This window comes from Corvus hawaiiensis, chromosome Z (assembly GCF_020740725.1).
Source record: "Corvus hawaiiensis isolate bCorHaw1 chromosome Z, bCorHaw1.pri.cur, whole genome shotgun sequence".
Taxonomy (NCBI): Eukaryota; Metazoa; Chordata; class Aves; order Passeriformes; family Corvidae; genus Corvus; species Corvus hawaiiensis.
This window is the reverse complement of record NC_063255.1, coordinates 30,117,425-30,130,725: the sequence shown is the minus strand read 5'-3', so window position 1 is coordinate 30,130,725 and position 13,301 is coordinate 30,117,425. Positions and strand designations below refer to the sequence as shown.

Sequence of the window (13,301 nt, the reverse complement as noted above, 5' to 3'; positions counted from 1 at the left end):
AATATTGATATAAAGCAAGAAAGAGTATCACCATAGATCCATGTGTAATTTCCATACAGAAACCTTATACAAAGTAAATTTTGGCTTCTTGTACAGTCACATTAATGACTTTATATGTAAACACTATCAGATCCTTGACAACTGCAGCTGGTGAAGTTGCTGCACCTTTAAACAGCAGTATGGAAACCAAACAACTAGAGAGTGCATCAGTAGGCCCTGTTGCAAAGTTGCAGAGAGCTCAAAAACGGTTGGCTGCAGAGCTTGAAAAGAATGATTTTCCTCCTTCCAAGAAAACTCCGTCTACTGTTGCAGTGGAGGATAACCTGGAAACCACTTATAAGGTGAGATCATAATTTGGTGAGTTTTCATGCATGGGGTAGATGCATAACACATAATAGAGCATTTTAATTATGTTTATTTTTTAATGGTGTTACTTGCTTAAATATGTACTGCCTGTAAAACTTAAAAGGAAAATCAACACCTATAGATTCCTTTTAATTTTGAAATCTACAACGGGTTTTGGATATTCATTATTTAGTATTAGGGTTTTTTGAGAATCTGCAGGCTCTCGGGTTTTTTTAATTTGACTTCCTAGTAGACAGACTGGTAATATGTCTTTTTTGGTTCATTCTGCATCACCCTTTAGACAATGACATTGCAGGAGGGGAAACTCTGGATATATGTTGGATGACTGGCAGACTGTCTAGGTTCACTGAATGATGTTTTGAATCTGCATTGTGTCTGTTACATGAAGAATCTGTTAGATAGATATGTTCCTATCGATTTTTAACATAGCAGGTACTAGTTTAAAAGAGCAAGCTGCCAGTGAAAACAAGCCACCATCTTTCCAGCTTCCTTCTGTGCTTTTTTACAGTATGACCAAGCTTGGGGCAGTGACTACCATTGATCTTTGTAAGTGGGCTAAGATTGTACAGTGTACCTTGATGTAGGAATGGATGGTAATGCTCCACATGATCCAGAGAGCTTTTCTGTGAAGGGCTGGATAACAGTCTTCTTCCCTCTTTGATCTCTTATCTCAATATCCTTGTCTTGAGTCATTTGTCATAAGAACACCTTGAAAAGCCTGCTCAGGAAATGAGTTGAGTGATGAATGATGCTGCACTGTCTTCTGTATCAGTCCTGCTCTTAGAACTGTGCATGTGTGATATGAGTCTATCAACTTCATTGTCTCTTCTGTATTGTGAGCAATAAAAAACCTTTTTTTTTTCTTTTTTAAATACAGGGTTATTCGATTAAATCCACAGATGTGCCAGTGATAACTTCTGGTAGGTACACTTAAACTTGTAAGCCAAAGTATAATGAATGTAAATTCAACTTAATTGAATGTAAATCACAACTTAACACTGGGTGTCATGCTAAATAGTTCTCTCTGAGGTCATCTAATATAAAAGTAGAAACAGATTTTCCTGGTACTACACTAATACCACCATTCCATGTTTTCTGCCATAAACTAGGTCTGCCGTACATAAATGTTGTTAATTTAATAACAGTTCTGAAAGCACTGGTGTAGCTAGTTTATTGGTGAAATTTGAGAGGGTTTTTTGTCTAAACATGTTATCTTCTCTTAAGCAAATATTTCCACCTGTTAAAGAGCACTAATAATCAAAAGTGTTACCTGGCATTTAACCATACTATGCCAAAATAATTTATTTTGTTTTGCATTTCTACTAAAAAGGTATGTAATTGTTTGGGAGCTTAGTCTGCCTCTGAAGAAACAGAGAAAAAGCAGAATTGCTGACAATGCAGTCTTCAGTGACCTGAGCCTACAATTTTGGCTCTGAAAAAGACTTTTAAGGGAAGTTGTAGAAGCTAGATGACTAGACTAAGGTCTATAGTGTGCTGTAAAGGATGAGAGGGGGAAGACTGTGCTGTAAAATTTAAAACCACACTTCTACCAGCTTTTCCTCATAACATCTGTATAATCTTACAGGTTTTAAAAGTAGACCATGAACTTTTAATTTGTAGTGGTGACTTATAAATGGACAAATAAGACTAAACAAAAATTCAGCCCTTCTGTTGTAATGGTGCAAGCCATCTTAATGTCACAGGCATTTTTTGGGCTCTTGTGTTATCACTGAAGTTTTTGACTCTCAATTTCTTTTACAGGGAATCCTTCTCAAAAAACAGAGTCTTCAGCAAAGGAAAAAGTACTTACTTCTGTGTTGGTGTCTGAGTCTGTGTCACAACTGGCTGAGAGAAGCCATCTTGAGACTTTGGAGAGCTTAGGGAAAGCACCACTTGAGAATCCAGCATCCAAAAATGAAGAGGAGGTTATGTGTAGGTTAACCTCTAACACAGAAGCAGAAATAAGCAGACAAGGAAAGCAGGAGAATGTGCATGAATCTGCACAGTTGGAACATACTGGAAGCACAGCATCATCTTCAAAAACTCCATTACTCAGGTATGCAATAGTTGCAATAATGTTATGTCAGCTTGTTCTGTAAAAAAAGATCTTGTTTCTATGTTGACATTTTTTCAGTACCGTTGTTTGTGGCCTGCATGGCTAAGAGTTACAGTTTCTATACTCTCCTGCAAATTAGGAAGGATCAAACTGTCCACGTTGAAATTTGCATCAGCTTACTCAGTAGATCAACTGGGGGGCACTACTGATGTAGTGTGTCTATTTAGATATTGATAGATGCCTCTTGTTAGGCAGACATCCATTGCCTGTGATAGGAGCTTAAGAGAATTGTTGTTTTCCATGGGTGAGTCTCATGTTGTGAGATATATACCCATTCACTTGTTTTGGTGTTCGTCCTGCCAGTAAGATGTGTTACTGGTGCAGTACTGAGCATGCTGGATTTTTAGGACTAATTTAAGTCATTTCCCCTAAGGAGTTTCAATCTTGGCAGCTCAGAGGATATTCTTCTTATCTATCTGTTGACTTGATTTTTTAAGTACACCTTTCTGTACTGTTTGTTTAAATGTTTTGAGTCCCTGCTCTCTGTTGCTCCTGTGCTCAATTATTTTGATTGTAATGCTCTGCTGGCCTCTTCTAATCTGTCATTTATTTTTTCCTTATGCTTGTGTGAGTACCAATACTGGCTATTTGTACTTGGGACATCCACAGCAATTGGATAGTGATGCATAAATATCAGAATCCTTGCCTTAAAGCTTACTTTCTAATTTGTAAACTCTTAACAACATGAAAAGTTAATGCTTTGTGTACGTTCCTTGCTGCCATGAGTTCCGTACACTCACTGGTCTGGGTTTGATGCTGTAAGGAGGCTAAAAACCCTGCAGCAGATAGTCTGCTGTAGCCCCGTCCTTGGGGATCAGGTTTCTTTTCCTATTGATTACATGAAGGACGTTCAGAATTTTCAGTGTATTCTTCAGGAGTTTGTCTCCATCCTTCTTGGAACCACTCTCTGAAAGTCTGGTAGCTTGTTATGGGCTGTGCATTAGCAGCAAATAGTAGGTTCCTGTTCTCAGGGTTAAAAATTGTCAAGAGTCTCTGTGACTGTTCATAAAAACTCTTTTTACCAGCATATCCGGCAATATGAAAGCCTTTCTCAGAATGACATTTTGGTTTTTTCCTTAGAATTTTCGTATGTCCTGTAGGTGTATGTTTGTTTCCTGTGTAATAAGTTGGACTCCTGCAATACCATTTACATCTTCATCTTCCTTTTATGGAGCAATCCTGTGACATCCTGACTATTTGTTTTGAACAGGGGTGGACGAAAACCGTTGGGATTTTTATCTTTAATTTGCAAAAAAAGTAATTCTGAATCTGCAGAAGATGCCAAAGGGAATAGAGGGAAGATCCAAAAGCCTCGAATTGTGACTCCAAAACGAAGTCTAAAGAAGCCTACTCCATCTACTAAGGATAATAGGGAATCTTCTTCCTCTCCGTCTACTTCATCATCTGCGGAACATGAGCATGTAGCTGCTGATGCTGCAGTTACGGTATGAGTTTAATTTTGAACACCCATGCATTTCTGAGGTGTGAAGAACAGAGAATTAGTTGTTTTAGGAGTGGGTAGATGGTCTTGCAGCATTCATGTTTTGAGAGTGGTATCTGCTCTGGTCAACAAATTCTGACTTGTGCATGTGTAGGAAACTTGTAAGGGAACTAGGATGATTTTTCTCTGCATGGATATCTATTTGCTTCTCATTTTCAGTAAGCTGATGTTTCTTTCTTTGGTCAAAACTTCCTACATAAATAAAATACCCCTACAAAAAGCTCAAGTGGATATATATGTGAAAATATTTACACATACCCACCAATGAAGACTGTTAAGAGCAACCTTTTCTTGTTTTATCAGGTTCCAAGTAAAAACTCATCTGAGAAGCCACCTCTCTGTGCTAAAGATCAAGAGAAGGAAGGAGAGCCAACCAAAATCTCTGAGTACTTTTTCAGTGACATCTTTATGGAAGTGGATGATTCAGAATAGCAAATGGGTTTTATAAAAACCTAGGACCACAAAATATACTGCAACAAGAAAAGAGTGTTTCAGAAGTTACAGTTGGTTCTGATATTCATTATGTCACGCTTACTGTCAGCTAGTAATAACAGTACTCTTGTCAATTAATGCCATGAAGGTGAAATGGATTCCTCCTGAAGCAACCTGGGCACTTTCAAAATGCTGACATAGTCTAAACCACTACAATGGTGTGTCATTGGACCAGACTAATGACTGCTGGCTTATGGTTTCACTTGTTTAGACACTGATAATGAGTGCATGACTGTCATACAGAAAAGTGCAATGAAATAATGTTTAATCTTGCAACAAGTATCCTTTTCCATTTTAATGCTGAAGCTTTTGGTATTGACCGTTCCAAGTTCTTTACTTCTTTTTGCGAAGTATGTTACGTCAGAAGGAGGAATGAACTTTTTGGATATAATGTAATCTCTGAAGATCAGAATGCAAATACTGGAAGTAGTGTAGTAAATACATACATACATATGTTAAGTACTGCAGGTATTTTTATTAGAATCTCCAAATTACGTATTTTTGTAAGAATTTTTAAACCATGTAATTTAAAAGATCCTAACCTGAAAAACCCAACAGGATTAGTTCTTTAAAAATGTGTTGAAAACTTAAAAACACAGTTTACTAGGAGATGATAGCACAAGGTTAATGTTTGCAACCTTGTTTATCACTGGGAGGAAGAGATTGATGTTTCCTAGTATAAATGCTAATTTTCTTCTAGATTGGAAAACAAAGCTATAGATTTCTTTTCCTTGTTTTTACATGTAGGTGTTTGTATATTTGCTGACTTCCTCGGTTTCCCCTGTGCAAAGTAGCACAAAGAGATTGGATTTAAACCATGACTATACAATGTCGCTGTTTTGACGATTTGCTGCTTTGAAGCAGTTGAATTAGAAAGGTTTTCTCATGTTGCATGTCTGCTTGTACTGTAACTTGGTATAAAATTCTGGTGTAGCTTTAGATTTTAGTCTAAGTTTTTACTTACCTCAGCAAGAGATTTGTCTTGATGAGGTAGTTAGGTTTATGCACTCTTTAAGTCAGGTGGTCACTGAAAGATTCAATATTTAGTCTGAAACTCCTGCTTGCACAAAAATGAGTGTGTAGATTTGAGTAGTCTTAAAATTTTTCCTGTTACTTAATACTAGGAGGTGCTTTTGCAAAATGATTTATTATGAAGGTGAAACTGATGTTTAAATGGTATTGTTAATGCTCTCAAGAAACCTATCATCAGCTTTGGACTGGGTAACCATTTACTGGCTGGTAAATAATATAAATATGTAGTTAATTTTGAAATAGTTGATGAAGTTTGAGAATGTTTTTCTTTTCAGAAGTTATTGGCAAGGCTTCTGAAGGAACCTTAAAAATTTTGTCAGTGAGGAGAAATACAGAAAAAAGCTACTATTACTGCAAATTGATATGTTAGCAGGCTTCTGCCAATGAAATGTCGCTAGCAGCAGTATTCCTTGAGGTGATGGAAAAGGGGCTAGTGGTCCCAGTGTAGAGTAACTTACTTGAAAGTGTCTGATCAACCCACCTCACCCACCAAAAACCCCTCCAAAAACACCAACAACACTTTCTGTTCAGATGGTACGTTGTGCTTTGCCTAATCCATTTAACTTGAAATGTTTAAATAGTGTTTTACTGTAAACATGAAAGAGATTAATGTATACATGTAACTCTGTGTGTTGTATATCTTGTAGATATTAAGTATGCAAGTGTTTACTTCCTGATACGTGTGGCATGTTTATATCACTTGCACTCATAGAGCCTAAAAATAGATTCTTGGGGAGTGGCTATGAAATAATTGCCGTGAGTACCTTCTGTGTGAGTTCTGAGGGGATAATCATTCTACATGTAGTTGCATACATTTTAGCTTTCATTCATGTTACAAGGGGGAAAAAAACAACTACTTCATTACTAAGATTTATGGTGCCTTACCTGCATTGTTAATTGAGGCTATGCTTTCTTTTTCCTTGCAGCAAATAACATGCACTTTGTTAGAGGATTTTTTTTAAAAGAACAAATTTAATTTGAATAGAAAGAAGATGATTTTGTGTTGTTTTGTGTATGAAAGTTTTATAATGATGAAGGATCTAAGAAAATATCGTTGAAATCTCAACACTTACAAACAGCATTTTTACAAAGATGTGGCATAAAACTGCTTTCCTTAAGAGTTGTCTGACACCTTATATCATCATATGTAAGCTTTCTGTGTCAAAGGAAGTAGTCCTATTCTGTATGTATATTATGTGAATAAATTATTTTCTATTACCTGTGTTTCCATTTCTTAAAGTATCAATTGTAGTTTTTAAATACTTGCAGGTACACTTAGCTAACGGAAGTGTGAACTAGAGGAAAGGCTGAAGTTTGGGCTGCACCACTGGGGTGCACACAAACCTGCTGGTACAGCGGTAGGCTGAGTGTGGTTTAACAGGGGCCTTGTCATTGTTCCCTGATTTTGTTCTAGAATAGAGCTTAATTTACTTGGTATCAGACTCCCCGGTGTACCTCTCTCTAAAGACAAGGGCCTTGACTTCAAACAAAGTAAAACTGAATGCTGAAGGAATAGCAAAGCTTTCAAGCAAGGAAGAAACTCGACCAGAGAGGTTTGGGTTTTAAAAAGATCTGTCCCTGTTACTGTATAAGTGAGCATGTAATCTTGCGTGGAAAGTGGGGCGTTCCAACACAATTCTTCTAAAGGGCGATCTACGACGTTACCTTGTTCGGGGGACCGGGCCAGAGCTCCGCGGCCCGGCCCGGCCCCGCTGTGCCCATTGGCTGCGCCGGGGGGAGTGGCGGCGGTTGCGGCCTGGGAAGGCCGCCTCGGCTCCGCTTCCTCAGCTCCGCTCGGCTCGGCCCGGCCCGGCCAGGCCATGCTGCTGGGCGCCCCGCGGCTCCCGGGCCGCTGCCTGGGGCTGCTGCGCCCGCTGCTCGCCCGCGGGTATCGTGGGGAGGCGGTGGCGCCCGTGGGGTCGCGCCCCGACGCGGGCTCCGCCCTCTACCAGGTAGGGGGGGCGGCCGGGCCGGGCAGCAGCGGCGCCATGGAGGAGCCGGCGCTGCGGGGCGCGCGGGACGTGGCGAGCACGTGCCCGGGCCCGGTCCCGCCCTGGCCCCGCTCGCCGAGCGCCCGGTCCTGCCCATTTGTGCGAGCTGGGCCTACAGATGCCCTGTAAAAACAACGGGGGTTGGTGCGTAGTCTGCATCGTCACGGATATTTTTGCACTTCTAAGGATGCCTCTTCCTGCTGCATTTGAAGCTGATCGATACCGTGCTAATGAGGTGGAGGCGGGGTTCGTAGGCGGTGGAAGATGGAGCCTGATGATTTCAAAGTTGGATGTTTCCTTGTGTTTGCAAATTGATTCCCGAGTTGAAAACAGGTGGCATAGCTGTACAGAGTCATGGGCATGCCTCCAAAAACATCATCTTTTGAGGAGGAGAGCTAGGTGTAATTCCAGTTGTCTTTACGAAGAGAGAGCAGTACTTCCATCTGGTGTAAATTGATTTAATTTAATTGGGGCATTGTTAACGTCATCATATTAAAAAAATCCTGTTAACAAGCTGAGAAAAACATGGCTTTAGGTGTGGATCAAGGGCATAGGAGGCTAAACGTTTGTTTTCATATTTGTTCATGTAAAATATCAAACAGCACGTGAAGCAGCAGCATATATTCTTACTGAGATAGGTTCCTTGGTTCTGTGTTGGGTTCTGTGCTTTGTTTTGCAGAAACAAAATTTTGGACAAATTAGGTGACTGAAGCTTCTGTGAAATTTTAGTATTTGTCCGTGTGTGTGTGTGTGTGTGTGTGTATGTGTATATATATATATATATATATATATATACACACACACGTGCAGAGCTTATGTATGTGACATGTGTGTATATATGTGTACACGTTCATACTTTGTGTACCAAAAACGGTAGTATTTTAATAAAGGTGTTCACTCATATAAGCTCTCCGCAGATTCGCAGTTGTGTCTGGGTACCTTTCAACCTCAAAAGAAAAGCAAGGCTTGGTAAAATAGCTAATAGTGTTAGTATTTGGTAAAAAAAAAAATTATGGAACAACACTCCAAGTGCAAGTACTGCTTTACAGACAGAAGGAGCTGAGGTCCCTGCTTTGCGGCACTTAACTGTCTGAAATAAAATAATACAGGGAATAATAGTGCAAACACAAGAAGACATTATGATACGTGATGAAGGTCTTGCCTTCTTTGGTCAATGTTTACCTTTCTGGCTGTGAATTCAACTAGGCAGGCTGGCCTTTATAATGTAAACTGTTTCTCAAACCAGGTAGGCAGAAAGGTAATTTAAAAGTGAGTCTAAATTCTGGAAAACGAAAGAAAGTCTATTTGAAGATTCTAGGGACTAGCTCTTACATCCACTTTGGTGATGTAGCAGTAATTCATTTAGCTTGTGCAGTAACTGTAGGATTAGTATGTAGGTTTTGCCTCTGAATTTTGCTTTAAAATTTGTAGAAACCCACATATTAACTGCACAATTTTACACACCTTGCTGGTGCAAGGACCAGTTTCCAGAAAGAACTTGGTGCCAGTTCACTGGCCTTTTTGTCATTTAATGATAATAATGAAGAGCCCACAAATGCATGGTAGAACTAGCACATTTGTTTCTGAGACTAGTCTTTTCTTTGCATATTCAGAATTATTTCAAAACATCCTTACTTCTCTTTAGTAGAGTGTAATGGTGTTGTATTCTGGTTTAAGGCATGAAAGATCATGATAGAAGTTAAGTGAATTTAAGAAACTCAGGTGTTTGTGTACAGTATTTTTTATAGTTTATCTAAAAAGTCCTTTCATATTTTTCACGTAGAGTAGCTAAAGTAGCTACGGTACGTCAAAATCTAAAGAAGAAGCCTATGATTGTGACTACTATTTCTCTATTAATATCCTCTGCCTTTTTAGCTGCTTTTTTATTTTTTTCCCATGTTAAAGGTGAGTTTTTAAGCTCAGTACTGTGTCCAAAAGGTGAGTGTATTTAGAGGAAACAGACTGACTGAACAAGGAGAAACGGGGAAAATTTTTGATGTGTAATGGTGCAAAATGAACCAGCCAGACAAGCTGAACACTGATACAGAGTAATACTGGGTGTTGTGAAAACTGCAGACTTTTAAAAGTATGGAATTATAGGGTACGTTTTTACCTTTCAAGAGAGCGTCTTTAATCTATTTGTAGCAATTACAGAGGCAGAAAAATGCAGTCTTTTGAAAGTTACTACGCACTCAAAGCAAATGTGAGCTGCCTCTACACATTCTAATTTTCCTTCTGCTTTGCATCTTTGCCTTTCAGTGCCTAAGTGAACAAACTCAACTGCAACATTTGCAGTTTCTTCTTAAGGGAAACCTTAGGTCTGAGTGTTCAAGTATGTATGAACATAGAGTTACCAGCTGGTTTTTTCTGTCGAAGTAGACTCAAATGTCATATAAATGAGATTTAGACAAGGCAATAAGACCTTGATGTGCAGCATGTTCTTTTATGGCAGTTGCACTTTTCAAAAAGGTAAAACTTCTTCATGTGTCTGCAAAAAAAACTCCCAATAAATTATGTTTGACTAATACCTTTCAATTCCTAAGAAATTGAAAAAAAAACCCCAACCTGCTGTAATGTGCGTGCAGAGTTTTGTATAATTCTGATAAAAATGGTGAGCTCAGTACTGGTTCACTCGTATCAGAATATGAGTCTTTGTTTTTCTAGAGGTATAATGGCAAGAAGCCCAGCAAAAAAAACCCAAACCAAAGCAACAAAACCCCAAAAAAACCCCAAAACCAAGACAAATCAAAATCAACTTTTGCTGTATCTTTTTGTTCAACTTAAACAGCAAGAATCTAAAAAGTGTTTACCAAAATCTATTTGACTTAGGTCATTCATCCTTTGATTGAAGTCATAAGAGCACTTAATTTGAATCTGCGTTTTTTACAAGATTAGATTTAAAAGGCAAACAAAACTATGCCAAAAATAAACAAAATCTGAGAAACAACAATTCAGCTTTGTAGTGAATAGTTCTATTTTAGTTTATTAAATTCAGAATTAGTCTTTTGCTATCCTAACACAATAAGAATTTTTATGAAGCCTTTTTATTAAATGCTTTGGGATGCTTGAGGAAAGCCAGTACAGAGCTAGAAATGTTACTACTTTAAAGACAATACAGAGATAGTATATAGTAAGGTAAAATTAGATTTTGAAGAGAAATTAGTCTTGTACTTCTTACATTTGTTTAATAAAAATTAATATAGTCACTCTTGGTTGAAGTTAAAATTCTGTTTTGTTCCCCACTTAGGAAAACTATGAACGAATGAAAGCACTGGTAACTGAACTACAAGAACAAGCAGAAAAAATCAGATTAGGTAAGTATGATAGTCTAGATTTTCTGCAGAGCCTTTCTGCCCTTCAGCAGATCAACACTCCCACACAGCTTGCTGTCATCAGTGAATTTACTGAGGGTGCACTTGATCCTCTTGTCCAGATTGTTTTTAGACTTACTAAACAGGATGGGCCCCAAAATCAAGCCCTGGGGAACCCCACTAGTGGCCAGCCATGAGCTGGATGTAACTCCAGCCACCTCCACTCTCTGGGCCCAGCTGTCCAGATGCAACGTTTTACCCAGCCAAGAGTGCACCCATCCAAGCCATGAACAGCCAGTTTCTCCAGGAGAAAGCTGTGGGAGACAGTGTCAAGGGCTTTGCCAAAGTTCACACAGACAGCATCCACAGCTTTTCCCTCATCCCCTAAGTGAGTCATGCTGTTGTAGAAGGAGATCAGGTTGGTCAAGCAGGACCTGCCTTTCCTAAACCTTTGCTGGCTGGGTCTGATGCCCTGGTTGTCCTGTATGTGCTGCATAATGGCAGTCAACAAGATCTGCTCCCTGTCCTTCCCTGGCACCACTGTCAGACTGACAGGCCTGTAGCTCCCTGGATTGTCTCTCCAGCCCTTCTTGTGGATATGTGGTCACACTGGCCAGCCTCCAGTCACCTGGGACCCCAGGTTAGCCAGGACTGCTGGTAAATGATGCAAAGTGCCTCTGTGAGCTCTTCCACCAGTTCCCTTGAAACACAGATTTTGAAGGAAACATTAAGATTCTAAGATTTTAGTTAAAGATAAGTTTTGCTAGAATTAGTTAGAGGAAGGTGAAGGTGTAGGTCCACCTGAGACTAATTAAGAGTTAATAAGAGTTAAGTTAGAAACAAGCTTTTAAGTTGCAGATAATTAATTATCTGTCTTTCTATATTTGCTTAGCTGTGTTTATAACGAGAACCAGGAAACATTGATAGATAGATCTAAAGAAATTTAAAACAGTTGCTGATTTTTCCCATCTGGATGCTGTTCAGAAGTTGTAAGGAAGAAACTGGGTGTTCCCCAAGAGGCTATTTGTATTGTCAAAACCCAGAGAGGTGGAAAGTTCAAGTGAGGAAGAGTATTATTCCTTCATCTTCAAGACCACTCCTCAATTAATAATGACCACTGACCGAATTTAGAAACTATACTACGCTGATTTCCATATGAAGCAGAGAATAGGAGGGGTCATTGTTATAAATATATATTTGTATTTTGGATATTCATAACTTTTGTGGATAAATGGACTCTGTAACCGTCCATACTTTGACACTGCATATTAGGAAGCTATTCCACGCAGCTGTCTGGCGCCAATAAACATGCACTTTCTAACGTTAAACTGTGAGAGAGTTTTTGTCCATCTCAGTTGGATATCGATACTAGATCGATACTCATATTTTGGTAAATCACCCTCACTGCCCTTGGGTGGATCTCATCTCCCCCCATAAATTTGTGTGGGTCTAAGTGGTATAGTAGGTCACTAACCGGTTCCCCTTGGTTTATGGGGGCTTCAGTTTGCTTCCTGTCCCTGTCTTCTCAGTGAGCTGCATATCCAGTTAAAGACTGAATCAAAGAAGGTATTAAGTACTTTTCCTCATCCTCTGTCACTATGTTTCCCCATACATCCAATAAAGGATGGGGATTCTCCTTTGCCCCCTTTTTGTTGGTGGATCTTTTCCAAGTTCCTAGCTGTGGTTGTGTTGGCAAAGAGAAAGCAGGTAGGTAGTAGTTTAAAAGCTTGCAGTCTGTGTTTCTTCTTTTTGACTTGTAAGACGACCCGAATGAATTGCAGTTGACCACAGTTAATGGAGACAATAAAAGGAAAACATGTAATAAATGCTTAATTATGCTGCCAGAGGCTGAGCAGCTTTAATTCTCACCTTCTTGTGACTATCATGATACTGGTTTCCTCATTTTACACACTGTTTCTTATATAATGCAATTTCTTCTACAACTTTGGAACAGAGCGCAGTTAAGATTTCGTGCTCGGTGCTTTTTCTTGCTTGCTGTGAAACAGATTTCTGGAGTTTCCTGATGTTAAAACCCGTGGACTGCCTCTGTCTTTTATGGTGTAGAGACTGTTAAGCAATTCATGAACTAATGATGCGTAGCTCATGAACTAATGATCATGGCCTTCTTCATTGCTGCTCGCTTGCCTGTTCCTGCTTGTTACACAATGACAGGACAAGACCATAGTGCTTGTTTTTCCTTCATCTTTGCAAGCTCTACTAGGATGTTAATGTACAGTTTTGAGTGGCATTGATTGAAATTGCTTTACCTATTATTTAAGTATATGAGAAGAATTAGGTATCTATGTTGAATGCGTCTGAAGGGTATGTGCAGCATCTTTCGATTTCGCTGTAAAAGCTGTCTGTCAGAGGATGAGATTTTGTTTGAGGTCTTTGTAATGAATGCTTCATATGCTAGCTGTTACTTCAGTGTGTAGGGTTTTTGTGAACCCATGTCCCACTCTACTGAGTAATCCCCAGCTTTGCAACAGGAA

General features: G+C 39.2%; 2 protein-coding genes across 5 annotated transcripts in view; both read left to right on the top strand.

Annotated features, from left to right (window-relative positions):
• The window catches only part of LOC125319706 (transcription factor TFIIIB component B'' homolog), a 52,368-nt gene extending 45,643 nt beyond the window's left edge, over positions 1-6,725 (top strand). For all 4 annotated transcript variants that reach the window (XM_048291185.1, XM_048291184.1, XM_048291186.1 and 1 more), the window contains 5 exons: positions 131-341; positions 1,244-1,286; positions 2,128-2,422; positions 3,693-3,927; positions 4,287-6,725. In XM_048291185.1, coding sequence (XP_048147142.1) covers positions 131-341; positions 1,244-1,286; positions 2,128-2,422; positions 3,693-3,927; positions 4,287-4,415 — 913 coding nt within the window. In that variant the 3' untranslated portion in view covers positions 4,416-6,725. The remainder of the gene's footprint in view (positions 1-130; positions 342-1,243; positions 1,287-2,127; positions 2,423-3,692; positions 3,928-4,286) is intronic.
• A 553-nt stretch (positions 6,726-7,278) lies between these two features.
• Positions 7,279-13,301, top strand: part of MCCC2 (methylcrotonyl-CoA carboxylase subunit 2) — a 37,023-nt gene continuing 31,000 nt past the window's right edge. Inside the window, exons 1-2 of the mRNA XM_048291188.1 lie at positions 7,279-7,459; positions 10,746-10,812. Coding sequence (XP_048147145.1) covers positions 7,328-7,459; positions 10,746-10,812 — 199 coding nt within the window. The 5' untranslated portion in view covers positions 7,279-7,327. The remainder of the gene's footprint in view (positions 7,460-10,745; positions 10,813-13,301) is intronic.